The 24,344-nt window shown below is 38.4% G+C and overlaps 1 protein-coding gene across 1 annotated transcript in view; it reads left to right on the forward strand.

The window, feature by feature from the left end:
* Positions 1–24,344, forward strand: part of LOC145978201 (G-protein coupled receptor GRL101-like) — a 376,753-nt gene that overhangs the window by 290,984 nt on the left and 61,425 nt on the right. Inside the window, exon 5 of the mRNA XM_083110642.1 lies at positions 19,144–19,260. Coding sequence (XP_082966768.1) covers positions 19,144–19,260 — 117 coding nt within the window. The remainder of the gene's footprint in view (positions 1–19,143; positions 19,261–24,344) is intronic.

Below are 24,344 nucleotides of genomic sequence, written 5' to 3' on the forward strand. Positions count from 1 at the left end.
TGGCTGTAGCCGCATTTTCCGCTATCAAGCGTTCATTGGTCGAGCCCTCTCGAGAGTCTACTTGCGCAGAGACTTGATCGTTTGCTCCAGAGATTCCCTATGCAGAGTGAACATTTTCTGTAGGAAACTCTTCACAAAAGCATATCCAAAATCCGACACGAGTCTGGTCAGGCTAATGACTGATATTCCACGTGTGGACATTTCTCAACCAGGGCTATTTAGTTATTTAAACGAAACCTTCGACATTAATCAATACATTATTACCTTTAACCACAACTTATTAATTAATTACAGTAGCTGAATATGGTAAATTTTATGAATGACAATATTATGTTTGCTTAATTATATATTTGACTCCCCATATAATTTACGATAGGTAAACAACGTAATTACGAGGCAGAATATTAGTGCGTTAATATTTGTAATGTTTACAATACTATATATATAAGTGTTCTTCACGAACCACCATCCTTCAACCACAGGCGATAATCTTCCTCAACTATAACTTGCAAAATATGCAGTCTCCTTTGTATCAGAACACCACGTTACGTCTATCCCTCATCTTTAAACATGTTGAACGGAACTTACAACAGCATACACGTAACGTAACGTGGTGTTCTGATACAAAGGAGACTGTGCATATTTTGCAAGTTATAGTTGAGGAAGTGTGGTTGAAGGATGGTGCTTCGTGAAGAACATTTACAAATTTATTAAGCGAAATGTTCTGAAAATCTTTTATATATCACGTTTCCGTATAACACAGCTTGAAAGCAAGTTTAAATTAGTCAATTTAGCAAATCTCACGTTCGTATGCAGTATTGCCAACACCTATCGATCAAATGTTCACGGAAATGGTAGCGTAGGCTCGCTGGCTAAGCATAAACAAAACACAGCTGCAAAGCGATGAAAGTCTACTTCCAGTTCCTTGCCTGAGAGCAAGTAATTGGAAACGATGGGCAATTTCTCATACGCCGTGGTATAATTTTCATAATGCGAAATGCCATGTTGTATCTCTTGTGGCGTTTGTAACGCGTGTGACAAGTTTGATCTATTATTCGAGACGAAGCTTAAGGAATTTTTGAATTACGTGAAGTTCCCAAGTCTGTCTGAGCGTATAAGGTTATTAGAAGTGATGTGACATGTTTACAAGCAATTTACACATGTAGTTTACGTTCGCTTATAGTGTATGTAGGCAATGTAAATTGCACTAAGAATTCATTTAACATATTGTTTTGAAGGAATGAACATTTCTAGAGATGAGTTATTTACTGTTACTTCGTTTAAAAAGAAACTTGAGTTACAGTTAAAGGTACTTATCTTAAAAAGTAACCCAGTGCTTTACTGTTACTTTCTGCTGGAAATTTTCTCGCAAACATTTTACACACAATCGATGATCATTAGATTTTAAGAAATAAGTATGTGAAGACTTACATGTGTTTTATTTGTCTCTAGTATATAAGTCCTCATAAATTAATATTATTACATACAAGAATAAGATGGGACGAAACACTCAAATCTTCAAGTACAATTAGAAATGAATTGCAATAAAAAGTGGTGGCAGTCAAGCAAATCCTTTCACCTTTACATCCAAAGAAGACATAGTTGGAAAGAGAGTTGTCAAAGTTAGCTCTACAAATTTTCAAGTTAGCAATTGAAGTGTCGTTAAGTATTATAAAAGTAACTAGAATTTCTGTAAAAAAATACGTAGCTATTACTTGTAATTACGTTACAATACATGCGTTACGTTAAGTTCCGTTCAACATGTTTAAAGATGAGGGATAGACGTAACATGTGTTCTGATACAAAGGAGACTGTGCATATTTTGCAAGTTATAGTTGAGGAAGATTATAACCTGTGGTTGAAGGATGGTGGTAATAAATGTAAGAGGCTGCAAACACTGCAACAAATAATTTTCAATAGCACAGGCGGTTGTAAAGATGCTCAAGGAATGTTCTGAAGATGGAGAGGTGAATATGTTTGTTTCTTAAGGATATGTACTGGGTTTTTGCAATATTATCCCTTTTCTTCAACTTGTGATTACGATTTCGTTCCGTATTTTCATCTTGACAACCTGGCAACTCTGAATGCGCGCTTTAATTCGAGTAAATGCGGTATAGGCAAGACGAACTACCAAAACATCTAGTCAGCCATTGTACGCAGTAATTACTGCCAAAAGTATGTTGCGAGACAGCTAAAAAAATCACCAAAAAATGTTATGCACAGAAGGGGATTCATGTCCCATAAATGTTCCTTGAAATGAGGTGTTTTTTTTTCACTGAACCCAACTGTCGCATTCATACACCTAACATCGGAAAGTAATGTTCATGTTCTATGTATAATGTGAACGCTTGAGAAATAATTGCTTCATTGGAATTTGGAGAATGTTGCTGAGAAGAATGACCCCTCCCCCCTTGCTGGAATACTCCAGAATGAGAGAGATATTTATGTATCCAGGGAAGGCGACGTGCACGCGCTGAGAATTTGACTTTCAAAGCTGAAAGAAAATGTTCTTAATGAAATTGCACTTCTACATGAGATATGATGTGAATTTTGATTCGAGGAGGAAAGGAAAAATGATATTTTCTGGCTTCTACATCACTGGTTCTCTTTATGAGCATTCGCTCCTCTTGCTCGTTTCTTTGCTTCCTCTTCCCTCTTTCTCTGTTTCTTTCTCTCTAGTTTTCTTCATGTTGCTAATTTTCAATATCTGTCTATTTTCTCTCCTTCTTACTTTTTTCTGTGCCTTGCTTGATTTCTTGCTTTTCTCTCTATTTTCTCTCTTATCACTTGTTTTCCTTCTCCATTTTCTCTCATCCCACGTTTGTTTCTTGCTCTTCGCCGTTTTCCACCCTCTCGCTTCTTTTCTTACTATTCTCTCTCTCTATTTTCCCTCTACTGATATCTTGCTCCTCTCTCTCTATTTTCCCTCCTCTGATTTCTTGCTCCTCTCTCTATTTTCTCTCTCCTCTGATTTTCTTGCTCTCCTCTCTATTTTCCCTCCTCTGATTTTCTTGCTCTCCTCTCTATTTTCCCTCCTCTGATTTTCTTGTTCTTCTCTATTTTCCCTCCTCTGATTTCTTGCTCCTCTCTCTATTTTCTCTCTCCTCTGATTTTCTTGCTCTCCTCTCTATTTTCCCTCCTCTGATTTTCTTGCTCTCCTCTCTATTTTCCCTCCTCTGATTTTCTTGCTCTCCTCTCTATTTTCCCTCCTCTGATTTTCTTGTTCTTCTCTATTTTCCCTCCTCTGATTTTCTTGTTCTTTTCTATTTTCCCTCCTCTGATTTTCTTGTTCTCTTCTATTTTCCCTCCTCTGATTTTCTTGCTCTCCTCTCTATTTTCCCTCCTCTGATTTTCTTGCTCTCCTCTCTATTTTCCCTCCTCTGATTTTCTTGTTCTTCTCTATTTTCCCTCCTCTGATTTCTTGCTCCTCTCTTTATTTTCTCTCCTCTGATTTTCTTGCTCTCCTCTCTATTTTCCCTCCTCTGATTTTCTTGCTCTCCTCTCTATTTTCCCTCCTCTGATTTTCTTGTTCTTCTCTATTTTCCCTCCTCTGATTTCTTGCTCCTCTCTTTATTTTCTCTCCTCTGATTTTCTTGCTCTCCTCTCTATTTTCCCTCCTCTGATTTTCTTGCTCTCCTCTCTATTTTCCCTCCTCTGATTTTCTTGTTCTTCTCTATTTTCCCTCCTCTGATTTTCTTGTTCTTCTCTATTTTCCCTCCTCTGATTTCTTGCTCCTCTCTCTATTTTCTCTCCTCTGATTTTCTTGCTCTCCTCTCTATTTTCCCTCCTCTGATTTTCTTGCTCTCCTCTCTATTTTCCCTCCTCTGATTTTCTTGTTCTTCTCTATTTTCCCTCCTCTGATTTTCTTGTTATTTTCTATTTTACCTCCTCTGATTTTCTTGTTCTCTTCTACTTTCCCCCCTCTGATTTTCTTGCTCCCCTCTCTCTATTTTCTCTCCTGATTTTCTTGCTCTTCTCTCTATTTTCCCTCCTCTGATTTTCTTGCTCTCCTCTCTGTTTTCAATCCTCTGATTTTCTTGTTCTTCTCTATTTTCTCTGATTTTCTTGCCCCCTTCTCTCTATTTTCTCTCCTGATTTTCTTGCTCTCCTCTCTATTTTCCCTCCTCTGATTTTCTTGCTCTCATCTCTCTATTTTCCCTCCTCTGATTTCTTGCTCCTCTCTATTTTCCCTCCTCTGATTTTCTTGTTCTCCTCTATTTTCCTCCTCTGATTTTCTTGCTCCCCTCTCTCTATTTTCTTTCCTAATTTTCTTGCTCTTCTTTCTTTTTCTCTATATTTATCTTTTTATTTCCCTCCCTTTTATTTTTTCTTGCACTTCTCTCTCTTACTCTTGCTTACTCTTTATTACCTTCTTCCCTTCCTTCTCTCTATTCTTTTGTATAGTCTCTTGCTCTACTTTTGTCTCTGGATTTTCTATCTTCCAAATTGTTTCTCCATGTTACCTTGCTTTCTTTGATAACTTGTCTGTATTCTGTTTCTCTATTTCTCTTTCTAAGCATATTTTATTACCACTTCTACTTTTTCCTATCTCATTCTTGCCTTTTTCCTTTTATCTATCTACTTGAAACTCTATTTCTCTGCATCTCTTGCTACTTCTTTCCATGTGCCTTCTCTCTCGTTCTCACTTTCTTTAATTTCTCCCCATCATTCTCGATTAATTTGTTTCTCTCTCTCTCTCTCTCTCTCTCTCTCTCCCTTCTCTATACACCCCTCTTTGTATGGTCTCTCCTATTATTTCTCTGTATTCTCCCTCTTGCTAATTCTTCCCCATGTTATTTGTTTCATATTCCTTATGTGCATTATTTCTATATACGTGGGTTGTAAAGAAAGTAGTGGCAACACTGTCAGGAAAAGGTGATAACACCGTGCATGTGCTCTCAGGCAGTGAGCATTGTGTTTGGGCCAATGTCGATGTGTGGAGTGTCAAAAGTGATTGGTACAGCGAGTGCTGTGATGTATGTACGACGTTGAAATGAACACCATCTTCTGTACTGCTCTAAAACATGTTTACAAAGGTAGAACATTGATTGTGGATCAAAATCCAGGTTGCCTGTGGAAAAAAAATGCACGACAATGTCAGCAAGACTTGCATGAAGACCGTAGCAACAATAACTAGCCGTATCTGATGGTTGCATACTGAGGAAGTTCATTTCTTTATGAGGATGCGATGCGTCCGTGAGAACAACTTCAACATCACCAATGTTCAACCATCAGGTAAGGTTGTTACTTCAGGCTTCTATGCTAGTTTTGATCACATTCTTGTGCATTTGTGCCACGATCAAACCTGGATTTTGATCCACAATCACTGTTCTACCTTTGTAAACATGTTTTAGAGCAGTACAGAAAATGGTGTTCATTTCAACGTCGTACATACACCACAGCACTCGCTGTACCGACCACTTTTGGCACTCCACACATCGACATGAGCCCTAACTGACATTGCTCACTGCCTGAGAGCACATGCACGGTATTATCACCTTTTCCTGACAGTGTTGCCACTACTTTCTTTACAACGCACGTATTCTTGGTTTCTTCGGGGTTTTAGTATTCCTTTCTATTAGTTGTTTCTATTCCTTCTTTCCTGAATCCCTTTCACTTCAATCTCTTTCTTCCCACACTCCCCATTTCTCTCTCTCTCTCTCTCTCTCTCTCTCTCTTTCTGTCTCCAATTAATTAAACCTTTTCATAAACTTTTCTTGTGTGAATTGAGGTGGAATTTCGAATGAGGAAAGTTTCTCTTCAATCTCAGCGGCAGGATATTAAAATATTTTTCTTTCTTGAAATCGGAAGTCTGCAGACCCAGCAGAACGCTTAGGCATTCTGAACGAATTGGCACACGCAAGAAAGGAGGAAAAATCTCAGGAGCTAATTGGTAGCCTATAATCCATAAGTCCTCTTCCTGGCTACAATTATCTTGCCTTACACGTATATCAGCTACTCTTTGGCAGATTCCTTCTTAAAACTACTTTGCTCAAATGTAAATCAGTTACACTTACTTTCTAAAGCAACAGTAAGTTACTGTCAGTGTTACTTTATACAGGGTGCGACAACTAAACCTGACAGTTTTTAATTATAAATTAAAACAGAACTCTTTTATGTAATGCCGTCAATTTAATACATGCTGCACTACACCTCAAGGCATTTTAGGAAAATAGCATGGGTGGCAGTTTCAGGCAATTTCTTGACAAGGACAGTTGCAACGTCCCCCCGGTTGTACACCAGTCGTCACAAAGTTAGTCCGCTACTCCTTTAGTCGGGAACATGAGAATCTTTGCAAATCATCAGGGCTTGCTGGGTAGAGAAGAAACACAACACTGTTTTCAAAGTTAAACGCAGTTTTATAATCGTGTATATTTCATAATCAGTTACCAATAAAACACTAGAACATTCAATACTAACGTTGGGCAATTCACTCACATATGGCGAAAGTCAAATTACATAATTAATTGCTTACTTTCAACTTATCGGCAAGAAGAAAACTCGAAAACCTAAAATCTATTCTTGAATTCTCTCCGTTTACTAGTTCTTAACGATTCTTCACCTTTCCCTATTTTCCAAACTCAGTCTGTCGTCAGGTGAGAAACATTCAGGTTGGTTCACTTCCTCTGCTGAGATGAGAAAGTGACGTCAACACGAACAGATTTTGACGTATTTATAAACATATATACAAGTTCCAACTACAACTGTATCAATCTAACTATAATTGTCTGTGACAACTTGCACATTATTTGAAATAACAAACATTTTAAAAATCTTAACTTCTTACAAATATAAAACCTTAAACTCTCAGGTTCGTTACACAGTTCATTTTTTGAATAGTACACCTGTGAGGCAACGGAATCTGTTCTTAAATCAACCCTGAACGGAAGTTGCTCGAGGTAACGACATCCACCGTAATCTGCATGTTCCCAATCGGAATACCATTTTACTGTTGGTAAGGAACTTCAAGGAGACGGCATCAGCAATGAATAGAACACCTGGTGGACATCGTAATGTTCGAAATCCCTAGAACATCGAATGAGCTCAGGTCTCTGTTTTGAAGTGTCATTAAAAAAATGATCTGTCCTTGTCAAGAAACTGCATGAAACTGCCACTTACGCTATTTTCCTAAAATGCTTTGAGATGTAGTGCAACATGTCTTAAATTGACGGCATTACATAAAAGAGAGTTTTTTTTATTTGTAATTAAAAACCGTCAGCTTTAGTTGCCGGACCCTTTACTAGATTTCTGTACAACATGTTACACAGTGTACATGTATGAAGTGCAGAGTTCCGGGTTCAATAGACACCCGGGTGAGATGTTTCGGATCCCACTTTAAGCTGTAGGTCCAGTCCGGATTAGCCTTACTGTACATATAGTGGACATAAAAACACAATTCAAATTCAAATGTATGAAGTGCAAGCGTGTTGTTCTCTTTACCTATGAACACCTCAAATTAACACTATTTTTTCATTAATATTTATAATAAACCTTGTATGTTTAAATAGGCTAGGAAAACACCCACCTCAAAAAATACATGAGGCTTCCCGATGGCGCTGTGGTAGCGTCGTCGCCTTGTAATCAAGGGATCCCGGGTTCGATACTCGGTGAATACACATAGTGGGTCGGATCCCACTTTAAACTGTAGGTCCAGTACCGATTAGCCTTGCCGTGCATAAAATGGACTTAAAAGACCAAATCAATCAGTCAATCAAAAAATCAAAATTACATGAGTTAAACATTTACTCGTTTCAAATGTGAATTATCTTTTTAGCAAGCCATAATTTTGTTAATTAGTGTTGAATGATGATTGTTGAATAAAAATAATGAAAATCACTTTTAATGGATATTCATTTATTTGGTGAATGGCATAGCAAAAATCTCCCCATTTACATAATAATATTAATAATAAATTTGAAATAAAATGTTGGTTTATAATAGTTCTTATTGTAAAATAATAATTATAATCGTGGTAATAATTATTTTTATTGTTATTTATAATAATCAAGTTTTATGAAATGGCCTGACCCCCTTCAAAAATTTCTACGAAGCTCATGGCAATCCTCTCTGACATGCTGCTGGGGATGGGAGAACAAAAAGTTCTCAGAAGATAATGTTTTTACAATTGTATTACATTTCACATTGTTCGGATATAGTAGTAAAACTTTCCTGAAGAATAAAACGGCGAATTGAACTGAAATTCTCTTGTTCTACATCCCTTTTCTCTCTTTCTCAAGATATTTCTTTGACGGTTCTTGAAACTTTTTTCTGAAAAATATGGAGGAAGGGCGCTTGGAGGAAAATATGAAACTCTTGAAGGGTTTGGCGAGAATAACGCCGGATCGATTCGAAACAAATACTGAGAAACCGAGCATTTTTTTCCCTTCTCGAAAAATTGATTTAAGTTCTTTTGAAAACTTCCGCTACGGCGATTCTACGTGCTGGTTCTTTGTCTGGGAAAGGAATTTATTTCTATAGAAAGATGTTTACCTCGTCTTGTATTGTCAGGCTACGACCAATCCTGGTAGATTTAGCTATTACTTTCGAGAGAGACGGGAAAGTTATATAGTGCCTCTTCAGCTGTGTAGGATGTCTCGTGATGTATTGTTTCGATGGGGAAAGGAAGAGTTTGCTACACTGTTCTCAGTAGCGTACGCAGAATTTCATCGAAAACTTTCTACAAATTCACATTACCATTGTTTTATTATACTTTAATTAATTAATAATAATTAATTAATAATATTTACAATTAATTAATTAGTTTAATTACTACTAATAATACTACTAATGCAGCTGCTGTTACTACTTATATCACTACTATTATTAAGTAGTAGATATCTACATAAATATATTTATGAAAGCAATAGAACAAAATTACATATTTTTTGTTTCTTTGTTACAAAATAATTGTCTAATCAACGGTTATTTGTATATGATAGGTGAGACATTTCAAGTGTGAAGAAAATCCATAAAAACAAGCAAATATATTAAATTTATTGAAATAATCAAAATATGAAACTCATGGAAGGAGCCGCGGTGGCCTAGTCTGACAACCTCGTGGGAGATCCGGGTTCGATTCCAGGAATTGGTTGTAATTTATCCACCCTTGTCTCCGCACCCAGCCTCATATCAATGGGTACCTGAGAGCAACCCTGGGGGATAAAGGCTGCCGGAGCATGGTGCTGATCACATCACCTGCAAAATGGCCGAGATCGAGAATGTGTGGGGCCCACCACACCACTACGTGTGCCTTCATGGCACGGTGCTATATGCACGGGGAAATTTACATTACCTTTACCTATGGAACTCACCCAGGATGATGATGAAGCGCGAGAATACATGTTGCCAAATTCCACTGAGTCTATGTTTTCGTTGAAAAGTAAGTTTATAGACATTCCAACACATTTATCACTTCTAGGTGATTCACAAAGCACTTCTTCAACATTATTTAATGATGTGGATGTAGACTCAGCATCACTTGAGAGTTCACAAGGGGATGTGAAATCAGTACCGGGAAGAACGTTTGCAATAAGGTCGGCACACTGCGACGAAGCAAGGAATTTTCACAATTCTCGCGAGAGACTGCGCGACTTTTTGTAAAAGAATTGCAAAATTGAACTTTGTGGCCGCTTAGATTGTGTTTGGAATGTTATGTTTTTCTCTATGGGAATAATAATTCAAATTATTATTATTATTTTTGTCGCAGATCTTTGACTGTGATAAATAGCCATTTTTATTTTTTTCTACAACATTTTCCATAATATTTCAAAAGCTCAAGCGGGGTTAAAACCCGGTAATCCCCTTCCGTACGCCACTGACTGTTCTCGAGCATTTGGCTATTAACGTCACTACTTTTTTTTGTATTTGTTGCTTTTATGAAATGACGTTGTTAGAGAATTTTACTTGGGTTGGAGTGGACGAAATAGGTCTTACTTCGGTGATCGTAGATCCTCTCTCCTCCTCTTCTTCTTTTCCTCTCTCTCTTACTCTCTCTTTCACTCTCTCTCTCTCTCTCCTTCTTTCCCTCCCTCTCTATCTTTTTCTCTCTCTCTCTCTCCCTCTCTCTTTTTCTCATTTCTATCTTTTCCTTGGCCGCGGTGGCTCAGTCGGTAACGCGTCTGACTACCATGCTAAAGGACCCGGGTTCGATCCCCGGCCCGTTCAAATCCGGGAACTTTTCTAACAATGAAAGCGGCCCCGGCGCCCACCCAGCGTCGAATAACATTGGTACCTGGGAAAAACCCTGGGGGGTAAAGGCGGTCAGGGGCGTGATGCTGATCACATCACCCCCACTCACGACCTATACACCTTCATGGTTAAGCACAGGGGAGCACTTTACCTTTTTTATATTTTCCTCTGTTTCTCTCTCTTTTTCTGTCTCTCTCTTTCTCTCCTTATCTTTCATTGCCTCTCTCTTTTTCTCTCTAACCGGCCCCCGTGATGGAGTGGTTAGCACATCGCGCTACGACACCAGGGGTCTCGCGTTCGAATCCCGTCTTGTGCATTGATATTTGTGAGTGTCCATTCATCACTCACCGCCATCGTCGCAAATTAGCCAAACGTGGCACAAAAGCGAGGTAAAATAAAGCCCCGCTATCTCTCACTTCCTTTCTCTTGTAACCCTCCCTCCCCCTCTTCATTTTCGTCTGCTTCTACCTGTTCTTATTTAATTCTTTATGTATTTATTTATGTGAACACAACAGGCGAGTGCCCAATTACAGTGTTCTACATTTTCTGCTTTGAGTTTGTCGCATGATTTAATGGCAAGAATTATTCTTGAAGTTGCATCTCTTTCTTTATCTGTTTCTCTATTGTTTATGTTCCTGTATCCTTCATTCTATATGGGCTTCCCCCATGGCGTAGTAGTGGTAACGTCGTCGCCTTGTAATCAAGGGGTCCCGGGTTCGATACCCGGTGGAGGCACATTGCATAATGATTCGGTTACCACTTTAAGCCAGGGTTGTTGAAAGGTCTAGGAATTTTAAATAAATTCAATTTCGGTCCAGGAAGCGTAAAAGGGTTCTGGACCGTAAAGAACCTTTTACCTGTAAAGTATTTCAATTCGGTCCAGGAACCTTTTTTTCCGGATCAATTTAAATTCGGTCCAGGAAACAATGCAATGAACCAATACGCAATTTGGACCCGATTTACATTATACGAGAAGATGTTTCGGCCCTGTTGCGGAACCCAATAGAATCCATTAGAATTTACAGGTTCCTGTACCTGTAACAACGCTGCTTTAAACTGTAAGTCCAGTCTCGATTAGCCTATCTGTGGATAAAGCGGACTTAACAGTTCAATCGCTGTTTATTTCTTAGATATTTTTTTCTATTCTTCTCTGTTACTTTTTGAGCAAAGTAATTGTGAATGTCACTCCATTAGTTTGAAGAAGTAACAGTGAAAAGCTCAAAATCTTTCTTGGTCTTAATTCGTTGAAATGTTGAGGGCTCCGTTTTAGAACCCACGTTCTCTCCATCGATGTCCCAAAGAACGCTGTGATGTCTTTGAGTTCTCGTAGTCTCCGATGCCTAACTGCTCCTTCGTTAAACCAGATGGAGCTGCCGTTCATTGTTTTCCAATCAGGAGACGCTTTGTTCCGTCCTCTCCAATCAGGCTGGAGAGCTCCTCAGAGTCTTTCTCTGCAGCTCCTCTTTTGTTTTTTTTCTTTCTTTCTTGTTCCGCTATCCTCGTTCCGCTAATAGAAGGAGATCGTTTCTGGGGAAAAGAGCAAATATTCTGAGCAACATTCTTTCGCATTGTTCCATTGTTGCTTTGTATCTTTTGCGTTTCGACGTGTAAGGTCCTTTGCTTCTGAGCTTTGAGATGGTGAATTCGAAATGGATTCGTGATAATGGCAGCCACGTTGTTACGTTCCCGAGCCTCTTTGCTGTTAAAGACTTGCCTTCACTGTTTTCAGGCTGAAGAACAAGACGTTAATAGAGTACTCTAAGGGCACTTCAGATGTGGGATAAACCTTAAGACAGTGGATGGACTAACAACACGAGCAATAATCAATTAATGTTTAGGCAGGGTGGGCCATAATTCACGAAGGGGTTGCAACACTGAATAATGACCATATTAATTACGGGAATACATAAAATGTTTATCATTCAAGAAGCGGAGCCACAGCGCACGCAGCCACGGAGACACGTGGCACTCATACGGACCATTTTCGGGCATCTAATCATTTTACGAAATAAAATGTCAGATATGTCAGCAGCAAACTTCTTTTTAGGGGGTACCTCAAGGGACGGGTGTATGTTAACAAACCCCAGACAATCCACCAACTCCAGGAGAGAACATCCGTGCAGAAATTCAAGCCATAACATTGACACGTGGAATGATGAAAGTTGTGGCAAGCGCTCATGCATGCGAAGTCAATAATGGTTGACATTCATAGGCGTCGCCAGAAATTTTTACAAGGGAGGTCGGGCAAATGATAAAAGTTGAATAGCAGAAATATAATAAGTATTATTACCACCGTTATAAATGTTACAATAATAAATATTATAAACTAACAAAAATAAATTTTATTCGAAATAATTATAATAATTATTGTTATTATATAAATGGGGAGATTCGATCCACCAAACGAGTGAATACCAGCACTGTATTTTCCATTATTTCTTTTGCATTTTATGCAGTTAGTATCTGAATGAATTTTGATATTAACCTTTGCACGTCTCGTTCAAGGAAAGGCTTTAAATGTTAAGAGAGAGTTTTTTTTTCATAAAGTGTGTTGTGTGACCTTTCACCTACAACTATAATTCTTAGAGTTTTGGAAACTGTGGAACCATTTGTTCTTTGGATGAAATGGTAGAATATAACTTTGTTCCTGTATCTTTCACTCAATGTTTTCGATCCAATGTATTTCTACCTTGATTATTCTGTTCGATAACTAACTAAATGAACTTTATTTCTGTTCTTAACAATAAGAGGAACAAACTTTCGACTTTCTTGTATCTTGACATGAACGATGTCAATTTCCAGGGGGGGTCCACTGATCCGTTCGACCCCCCCTTCCCCGACGCCCACTTACATGAATTTTTCACCCATGTGAAAGAAATCACCACGCACATAATACCAGGAAATCAATTAATGCCACTATCATATGTCAAAGGTATGTTCTGTTGAAACTTCTTCGTGACTTTTGACTCACCTTGTCTTTCGTATATAGACCTAAGAGCCACGAGCATATTCCTCTATCAAACAAATATATATTGTTTTCTTTTTATTGAATTTTGACCTTGTACTGAATTTATATTGTTTCATATAAAATATTTTCACTTCCTGGTTTCACTCTATAATACATATTTGAACACGTTTTTTGTATACTTCTTTGTTTAGATTATAACTAGCTGATTACTCGGCGTTGCTCGGGTATTTATTTATCCCAATCTTCTATTAGATAAGATAATAATGAATTATAACTATAGTGTAAAAAGTAACTAATTTCATTTGATGATGAATGTCACCAATTAGCTTAGCGACTCTGAAAACTATGGATTCGACACTAATCTAGGTCATTTGTGGCATTTTATTTTTCACCCCCTCTCACCCCCCCCCCCCATGCCGATAGGTGATGAACTTGGAGTTGAACGGCATTGGGAGTGTCACTATTCATCTTAGCTACCCCGAAAACTATGCAATTTCGCACCTTCTGTGCAGGCAACCAAATTCGCCGTTATGTGTGGTGGGAAGCATAACTTGCAGGATATGACACACGAAAATGCCTCGCAACAGAATACTATTTTATGTCCCCTTCCCACCCCCACCCCTAGTGGTGCCATGGGCGTCTTACCCACACAGTATTTCCTTCCAGATTGTAAGTGATATGTGTACCAAGTTTGACTGAAATTGCTCCATGTGTTCGAGAGTTATGCAGGAACAAACATATATACACTGTACATACATCCATTTATATATATAAGGTTTCAGTAGTGTAGGATACTTTTATGTATGTGAAATTAATCCATCATGACATGAAGAAAAATTAGATTAGTTGCTTAATTGGAACCACAGGCGTCTTATAAACTTGTATCAACCGTACACAAACAATTATTTTTTTGTGGTGCGGGGCCCACCGAAGCGCGAGGCCTGGACCGAGTGCCCGAGTTGGCCCTCTCTCCAGGGCCGGTTCTCATGTCAGAAGCATCCACACTACTATTTTCCTGTTAGTCAACAACGTGGGTTATAGAACGGAGCCCCAACCCTCAACACTAGAAGGTTTAACCTTGTACAGCTCCCTCCAAGAAATGGTGTGTCGTCTTTGGCTCGCAGTTCTCGGTGGCGGAATGGTTAGCACACAGACCTCTACGACGCCAAGGTTTCGGGTTCTAATCCCGGCCTGAACATGGGTGTGTCCCTTCATCATCATATCATCACTCATCCTCATCTTCGCAGTTAGCCAAAAGTGGCATAAAGGTAAGGTAAAAAAAAGTAAAGTTCCCCGTTCACATAGCACCATGCCATGAAGGCACATTTTGGGGATATGGGGATAGGGCGCCACATATTCTCGATCTCGGTCATTGTGGAGGTGATGTGATCAGCATCACGCTCCGGCCGCCTTTACCCCCCCCCCAGGGTTGCGCCCAGGTACCCATTGATTTGAGGCTGGGTGAGCCCCAGAGCCGTTTCATGTGGGGACAATGCCTGAATCGAACCCAGGTCTCCCGCGTTGCAGTCAGACGCCCTACAGACTTTTTATTAAGGATAAAAAGGAATGCCCTAAGCGTTAGTATCCACCGTTCTTTTTTTACATGTAGGCCTATCAATTTTCTCTATATTCTCTGTATTCTCATTGGGACAAACACAAACATCCATGTCCGAACCGGGATTCGACCACTAGACTACCGCGACACTTACAAAAGTGGCATGAAAGTGAAATAAAATAAAGCAAATCAATCAATCAACAATATAAACTTTCAGTTGCGGTTAAATGTATCCAAATTGGCAGAATTTCGAATGGAAATGTGCTTTTGTTGTAAAATCGGAGGAATCGGTCTGTCATGTTTGCAATTTATTTTGAACTAAGCTGGACTAATTTGAATTAGGCTTATGTTCTCAAGTTTATTGAATGTCCCCAATTGACCCAGTGCTCATCAACCGTTCGTCGCATCCAAAAACAAATTGATTTATTTATTTAAAATTCACGCCCCATTATGCAGTTGCACTTCCTTATTTGTTCGCAATATCGAGCTCCGTTGTCAGTTTTCGCCCCAATTTTCCTTGCAATTTCGAATTTAATTGTTGACACCCAATATTGCGAACTTTCCAATTCGACAAAGCGTAATCGTACGTGATTATTCCCCGTGCGTTCGATTAGTTCTTGTTTGAGTTTTTAAGTGCGCTTGATCCGAAATTAATTGGGTGAACCGCGCATAATGTTACAATCAGTGAATCTTGCTTTTTGCAGTTCGTCCCCCTCCCTTCCTTTCCCACGATTCCAATGTTCGAAAAGTAATTTTCCCTTTTCGGGCATGCGCAGTAATTATTCACCGTCAGTGTTGCCAAGTGTAAAGACATATCCGCATGGGGGTTATTCCTGAGTGAACAAAAAATAATCGATCCGGTTTGGGAAATTTTCCAATGTATATACAAGTGGAATACAGATCGTCACCGAGCTTATTTTCTTAACAAAGATCGGATACCAACTAGACCACTTGAAATTTTTGAGTGACGTAGAGAAACAAAGGTATGTAATTAGGAAAGATTGACAATTTCCCTGATCCTTTGGATGAAGATTTACGGAAAAATAGTAGTCTTTTCCAAGACAATGTTGATCTTCTACCAACAGTTTCGTGTTAAGACTTCTGCAGGTTGAAATAAAGCTTACATAAATTATAAACATTGAAATACTTCAATTTTACAACAGTAAAATGTATAATTTTCGACATTAATTTTATCATATGGCTTAGAGAGAGAGTCGTCAGAAATTTTTGTAAGGGGTAAAGGCCAGTAATAAAAAGTAGAATACTAGAAATAATAATAATAATTACAACTGTTATAAATGTTATAAAATAAAAAATTACTAAACTAATGAAATAAACAAATCTTATATGAAATTTATTATTTATTTATTAATGCTATTCGAGTGCATATCCAGCACAACAGTTACAATACTGAAATGTACAGTTATTGCATTTTATTCTATGACTTTATTATTGACTTTTGCAAGTGTCGTTCAAGAAAATACTATATTTTACTAATGAAGCTTACATTGATTATATAAAATTATAATTTTTGGAATTCTGGATGATTATAAACAGTTTCAATTTTTAAATAGAGTCAACATATGTGCCTTAGACGTTTATGATTTGCATTTGAATTACTCCGATGATGTAGTGTCGACTATAGAGCCTATTCCCTGGTGTTTGTATCCAATCTTTTCGCTCTACTGCCTGAATTTACTGATTTTTCCGTATCGGATCTGTCCGAAAACTATCTACAGATACCCGAGAAAAAAATATTTGTTTCCAACCTTGTGTTCTAACCACAAGCCACCCAATGATTGTCGCCTTTTCTTAAGACACTTCCTTTACACCTTTGATCTCCATGCTATTCTATTGAAAACCGGAAGTCAAGTTCCCGCCCGCGCCAAGGAAGCACAGAAATGTATAGGGGCTATCCACCGGAAAGAACTGCCTTCGCGCGGACGCCATACTTGTAGCACAACAACTTCCGGTTCGTAGGCTCACAACATGTCGCTAAATGGAGCTGAGATTGTGTCATGTATGAAAGGAACGAATGGGTGTGTACAAGGAGGATGTAAACTACGATCACGGCTAAATAATCTTTCACGGATCTCTCTTCATCCATTTCCTCGAGATCTAGGCGCCAAAATTATTGCATTCAAGCTGTCAGGCGTGAAAATTGGAAGTCCATTAGCAAGGAGTAGACTCCCCAGTAATAACAACGGATGTGCAGGAAACCAAAAGTCGGGACCTGAAAGAAAATCCCGTTCCGATCCAGACTTCGGAAAAAATGATAGAATTTAAACAAAAGTAGTTTATTCCCTACATATTTTTTTGTACTAAATGTCCGAAATTTATTGAAATTAGGAGTTTTTATTCCAGAAATGCAAAATAAATCATCACTCGAGGGTGAAATTGTGTGTATAATTAGCATTTTTTTTTAGTATCAGGTAATGTTGAATATTTTCCGCTCCTATATAATCTCCTAATTTAGTCGGGAAATAACATTATATTCCCGTTTTGAACGTCAGGACTTTAAAAATACCCCGTCCTGTTTCCTTCCCAACCAAAAAATTTGCTTCCCGCACCCCTTGCACTTCATTAAAGGTAGAAGAGAAATCATTCAAATCTCGATTTTCTCTCTGGTTTAGTGATATGAGCAAAAATATTACTTTTCCTTTCAAAAGATGCTCGGTCATAGTTAGATAGGTTACACGTTACGTTCTTGAAGTACACACGAACTGTATTAAATTTTTGTGTAACAAGAGGAAATACATTTTTGTGCAACAACCAGAGGATTTTCTTTTTGTGTAGCCAGAAAATTAAGTGCTGGCAATATTATTAATTTTCGTCTTTTGCGATGGAAATCTTTTCAACATTGATAGATACAGTGCCTCCCTGATAGAGCAGTGGTAGCGTCGTCGACTTGTAATCAAGGGGTCCCGGGTTCGATTCCCGGTGGAGGCACATAGTGGATCGGATCCCACTTTAAACTGTAGGTCCAGTCCCGATTAGCCTTACTGTGCACAAAGTGGACTTAAAACACCAACTCAATCAATCAAATCAACATTGATGGAGAAGAGGTCCTAGGTTTGAACACCATGGTGAGGCAATGGTGTGTCATTGTGTTTGTCCCATCATTATTTTTTCCACTTTATTATTCATCTTCATCGTCATGTTTAACACAAATAGCAGAAGATTGACTTAAAATAACAATGAGCGTTTTGTATTTCTGCGTTCAAACGAGAACGAAACCAGCATCCCTCTGACTAGCCCTGACTGATGAAAGAAGAAAAGAAGCTCCTTTTCCCGTTTTTTATATGTCCGTACATCTCACACTTTTTCACTTAAAACATAAATGTATGCATTTAAGTGCTCTCACTCTGTGGGAAAAATTGCTATCTATTTAATATGTAGGCTTCAAATATCGCCAATGAAACTACGATCAGCATTGATTGATTGATTTAGTTTATTTTACTTCGCGTTTTGTGCCTCTTGGCTAATTTGCGAAGATGGGAATGAGTGATGAAATGATGAATGGACATTCATAAACAACCAAGCCCGACCGGGATTCGAACCCTGGACCCTTGGCGTCGCAGCGCGATGTGCTAACCACTCGGCCACAGGACGACGATCAGCAAATGGATATTGCCGTATTACTTCCTAGTTGCTCATCCAATTGATATGCAAAGGCCTCCACTTTGCCCTGATCTCTCTTATTCTCCTCGTCATCAAGTGCTTTTATATGATCCATTTCATCCGATATACAAAACGAGAAGAAAGGCCGCAAGTACGTGCTTGAATTACCCGGCCTCCGTGAACCGGAAGTTGTTGTGCTACAGTTCCACAATCGATTGTGCCGTTCGATATATTTTTGTTTACTCGTGGATAGCCCCTATACATCCAGTGAATGGCCCCCCGTATGTTGCATTTGGCAATCTTCCTCTCGTCCCGAATTGTAAATGCCTCTCTCGTTCTCATCCGTGCTGTGTGCGTAGGGAGTGGATCAAACACTGTGGAACCACGCCCAATAAGTAACAAACGGACCGACTCATAATAATTCAATGTCTCGAAACAGGTGTGAACGAAGAGTAAAGCGCCTAGGCCATTCTACTAAGCTGGCCACCATCTTGAAAGCCGCCATCTTTGAGTCAACTTCATTTTTTTAAATGTAGAGATGGTCATGTAACATATCGAAATGGGCTAGAATTTGACGAGAAACACGATGAACTTGAAAGGCTTATGTCCTGTGGCAAGATTATAACGATTATTATTATTAAGTACATTTGTAAGTTATAAATGGTTGTTTTGAATGAGATTGAAGTACTGAGACGGGCCAAACCTCCAAAGTGTTTGGAATCAAAAACAAATACAATACAATCTCTCTGAAAATATTTTTTTGTTCAGTTAGTTTATTACTTATTCAAAAGCCACTGTATTTCCTTTTCAGAGACGTACATGTGCCCTGTGACTCACTTCAAGTGCAACAACCATTTTTGTGTGCCAGTGGATGCTGTCTGCAACTTTATTGATGACTGTGGGGATGGGTCGGACGAAAGCCAGTGCTGTAAGTATAGGTACACAATGCTTCCAGACATTGATATAGTGTAACATTTATAGCTCTGAGAATTTCTTGCCTAACCTGATGCAGGAGGCCACTTCCAGTTTGAATATATCATGAACCAATCTCATTTTTAAAATGTAGCCAGAAGCCAAAAAATTCCAGCTGATTCAAGTGGGGAAAAAGTTGAAATTTCGGAGCATTCCTTTGAAAAAGTTCAGAGCAGTTGTGACCATCAGTCAACTGAATCCCAGCTGGAAATTTCTGCTGTTTACATTAGACAGAATCTACTGTTATCAATTGTACTCTACTGTCCTTCTTGGAAATCTACTGAAACTCAATGGTTTCCTACTGAACACCTTCAGTAGGCCTGTAATGTACAGTACAGGAACTACAAGTGAAATATTTTCTTCATATTATATGTAGAATGTAGTGTGTTTACCCTAAGAATGTGGCTGTAAATATCGCATATCAATTTCTATTTATATCTGTTTGAAAATCTGAGACTTGGACAATGACAGATAGAGACAAAAGAAAGATGCAGGCAGTGGAAATGAAATTTTTAAGGACTATATTGGGGAAGACTAGAAGGGATAGAATTAAGGAAAGAGGAGATACGACAGTGGTGTGAAGTAGGTCCAGGACAGGATAGATCAGGCACAGATGAGATGATTCGGACACATGAAGAGGATGGATGCAGAAAGACTACCAGTAAGAGCTTACAATGCACAAGGAGTGGGAGAAAGGTCAAGGGGGAGGCCAAGATGTTGGTGGAAAGAGCAGATAGTGGAGAATGTTATGAGAAGAGAACCAGATTGGAACACCGTGGAAAGAGAGTAGTGGTCGAAGACCAGGAAAAAATGGAGAGGCTTGACTTCTACGCCAACCCAGCCAGAGGGAGGAAACGGAACACAGTAGATGTTTCAAAACACCTAAAGGTATACATACATACAATATATTGATCTACTGAAAACGTTAGACAGAATTTTCAACAGGGAAGACTTCAGACCAGTGATTTATCGACACACACACACATCCAACAGCCCCCAATTTACTCAACCCTCCCAAATTTTATACAAGGGTACAATTTATGGTCACCTTCACCTTACACCCCCTCCCCAGGTGGAAAATTTTGGATAAGTCCCTGCTGGGGATCCTGCCACCAATGTCCCCATGTAGGTAGTTGCTGGATCCAGTGTGCACATTGCTGAGCTGATCAAGACAAGATGCTGGAGTGAAGTGACATTGTGCTTTATCTTCTAATGATAAATTTCACGCAAAATGAAGGGGGAGCTGATGGGGTTGCAAACTCTCTCCAATGTAAGACAAATGTGTAGAAGATGATTATAAAAAGCTTAAATTATTTATTACTCTGGTGTTAGACTATCACACTTGACTGCTTTTTAAAAACATATCAGATGCAAGTAATGACGGACACAAAATGCACTTTGTGTAAATAGTATTTGCAGAAATATCATATGCCATTGAGCAGCATAATTTACCATAATTACTTGTAGACAATGTTCAAAGTGGAGAGGAGCATGGTAGGGATTAGAGTACTACATTGAACCACTTTCGCTCGTTCAAACTCGATCGAATCTCTCACGCTCAAGCGTGATTCGCTCGAATATATAGAATATCAAATATCATTTCAATGTGACAATAATCGTACAAATATATATGAGTCATTCCATGCCAAATCAACACAGATATGTGCAATTTCCAGCCTGACCATCTCCGATTTTCATGAAATTTGGCGAGTTGAAACTATGCATGGAACTTAGTAACTATGAAAATTTTTAGTCTCGTGCGTCTTGTAATTGTTAAATTATTCAAGGTCAAAGTTAGCAGAAATTGCCCTTTTTGAGCCCGCTTAGCTATACTAAATGTGCTGTAACTCCGCCACTATTTTGCCTAGAAAGCTCAAATAAAGATTATTGTACAGGGAATTGAACAAGCTTTCCAGTGATATATAACAAGCCCACCTTTCGATAAAAATATAATTTTGTCACGCGACCTTGACTTTTGACCTTGAATATTTCAAAACATGTCATCACCAAAACTCGTGAAAAAAATATATTTGGTCCCTCATGCCATACTCTAAAACATATCAAAAAATCATTCTGGGACTGCAATGCGACCAGAAGATACAAAATATTATGTGTAACTATGTGACTGATAAAAGCCTCATTACATGAACTATGACGAGTCAAAAGTCCCTTAACACCCCCTACAAAATGTAAAGGAGTTATTCTGGTCAGCAAAAAGTTATTACTGTATGCTTGTAACCATTTGCTCCTTTTCCAAGTGTTAAAAGCAAAGTATTAAGAATGTTCCTAAGGTGTTAGAACTCGTCGAGATCACGCTGACATGTTGGGAGAGAAAGAAGTATACGCACCATTGCATAGATTTTAATCAGCGACATTCACCAAATACTTGAATGGTGAAGAATATTGGGAAAAGCATATCAAACAATTACGTGACACTTCCTTTGGAATGAAAAATTCTTCAGTGACGAGGCTAATTTTTAAGTTCACGTTGAAGTTAATAAAAATAATATGCAATACCTATGATTTGATAATGTACAGTAGACAGATCCCAGCCGAATGATTGTTGCTGGTAAGCTAGCTAATGATGTGGTATAGTGTATGGAGAACGGGAATGGTTGGTCCATATTCAACAACGGAACCTAAAATGGTGAGGGCTTCTTGGATGTGTTAAGTGAACAGGTTTTTCATCCTTGCTTACGGGATATGGCACTTTTCCAGAGTTTTGAAACAGGACAGTGTGTGACCACACTATGTGAATATTTTGGCAATTTCTTCATGGTAAATTTCTGGGTAGATTGAAGGGCAGACGGGGATCTATTAAAAGGCCTGCACGTTCCCCAGATCTAACATCTTAGGAGGACTTTTACCTTCAGAAACATTTGAAGAGAATGGTGCATGCACTAGAAGTTCCTGATATTGACCATCTGAGAGAAGGCATAGTTGCCGCTTGCGATGATGTTGCACCTGCTACATTGCCAAATGTTCTATGTTGGTGTGAGAGACGTCAACGAGTGTGCTCACATGAATATTGACAACACTATAATGTGCATATATTGTAAGTGAAAGATATGCGTATGACGTTTTGCTGCCTAAAAATAAGTTGGAAAAACCTTAGCTGCTTCATTTCTCGTGAAATTATAGCCTGATTTGATATATCACATCACCCCCTTTCCTTTGAAATTTTTACGTTGAATTCAATATGGCGGTCAAGAATATACCAGACCTGCGCCTGACACACACAGCTAGAGGTCTCCCTGTGCCTAACCTATTTCTTTCATGACCACGATAATTACTTTACATTTTGAAGGGGGTGTTAAAGGACTTTTGACTCGTCATTGTTCACGTAATGGAGCTTTTATCAGTCACATAGTTACACATATTATTTTGTATCTTCTGATCGCATTGCAGTCCCAGAATGATTTTTTGATATGTTTTATAGTATGGCATGTGGGACCAAACATATTTTTTTCACGATTTTTGGTGATGACATGTTTTGAGATATTCAAGGTCAAAAGTCAAGGTCACGTGACAAAATTATATTTTTATCGAAAGGTGGGCTTGTTATATATCACTGGAAAGCTTGTTCAATTCCCTGTACAATAATTTATTGAGCTTTCTAGGCAAAATAGTTGCGGAGTTACAGCACATTTAGTATAGCTAAGCGGGCTCAAAAAGGGCAATTTCTGCTAACTTTGACCTTGAATAATTTAACAATTATAAGACGCACGAGACTAAATATTTTCATAGTTACTAAGTTCCATGCATAGTTTCAACTCGCCAAATTTCATGAAAATCTGAGATCGTCAGGTCGGAAGCTGTGTTGATTTCGCATGGAATGACTCATATGTAAAATTCGTGCTGGTAGTTTCAGCCCATAATCATCTATTCATTTTCATATATTGCTGTATTGGCAAGATAGACTAAATTACATTTTAACATGGAGATAATGACCATGTTCACTTTAGTTTCAATTTCACAGCATCTTTCACTTCACAAAGCATATTTGAAGACCCACTACCACAAGCAAATTACAGTTGTACGTGAACTACTGGACTTCGAGAATATATCGATCGTTTGCCTGTTCAAGCATTATTCGCTCGAGCGAAGAAACACTAAATTCCGTAAGCCATCTAGCGTCATCCGTGCGAACTATTAACCGATCAAGCAAAAAAGCCTCGATGCAGCACACTAGTTATGGATCCTATTTCCCCAGTTAAGAAAATTTTTGTAAAGCTTCCCCCCAGCTAGGATAATTTGCATAAGCTTGCCCCCACCTACTGCATTGTCTCCATGCTCATTCATACAAACACCTTTCCCTAAATTCAACCAAGCATCCCACTATTAGATGGTGCTTGGGTTGGAAATTTTTAGATGAGGATATGTTTGCTTGAGACTTGAAATAAGTGAGTGGGGGAATGCTTATGTATAGGGCCCGTGACTTTATGTCCTATAAAACTTTAAAGTATGTATGTAATTATGTTATAAAAATGGAAAAAAATGTCATGAAATATTAAAAATATGTCAGAAAAATTCAGAAGTATCCCCAGTAAAGCCAAAAATATACACAACAGTACTTTCGAATGTCTCATTATACGGGATGTCAGTATCTTCCAGGGAAGATCGACTACGATGGGGGTGGAGTATTAAATGAAGTCAGAATCCCTTTAACCATATAATGTAGTGGGAAAATACTGACAATATATTGTGAGGTTCACTGCAATTATCCAAAATGTTATTTGCTATTATGTCAGATTTACACCCTTTGTGGAAAGTAAACCATAATTGGCAGCTTGCTATAAAAAAGTGGGTATTTTTGTTCTGTACTAGTTGGTAAGAAGATGACATCTGCTTTAATTTCTTCGTTCGTAATTTCCTTACCCTGCCATCGATATAATGAACTATCCGTTGTGCTAAAGGTACGAATTATAAAATAAAAATAAATAAATTGTAAAATAACCGATTATATGCAAGACAATTACGAAATTATACAGAAATATGTCTTATTATGAGAAAATTGAAGAAATATGTTATAAAAACACG

The sequence above is a fragment of the Lepisma saccharinum genome, chromosome 24 (genome assembly GCF_977018435.1).
Source record: "Lepisma saccharinum chromosome 24, izLepSacc3.1, whole genome shotgun sequence".
Classification (NCBI taxonomy): Eukaryota; Metazoa; Arthropoda; class Insecta; order Zygentoma; family Lepismatidae; genus Lepisma; species Lepisma saccharinum.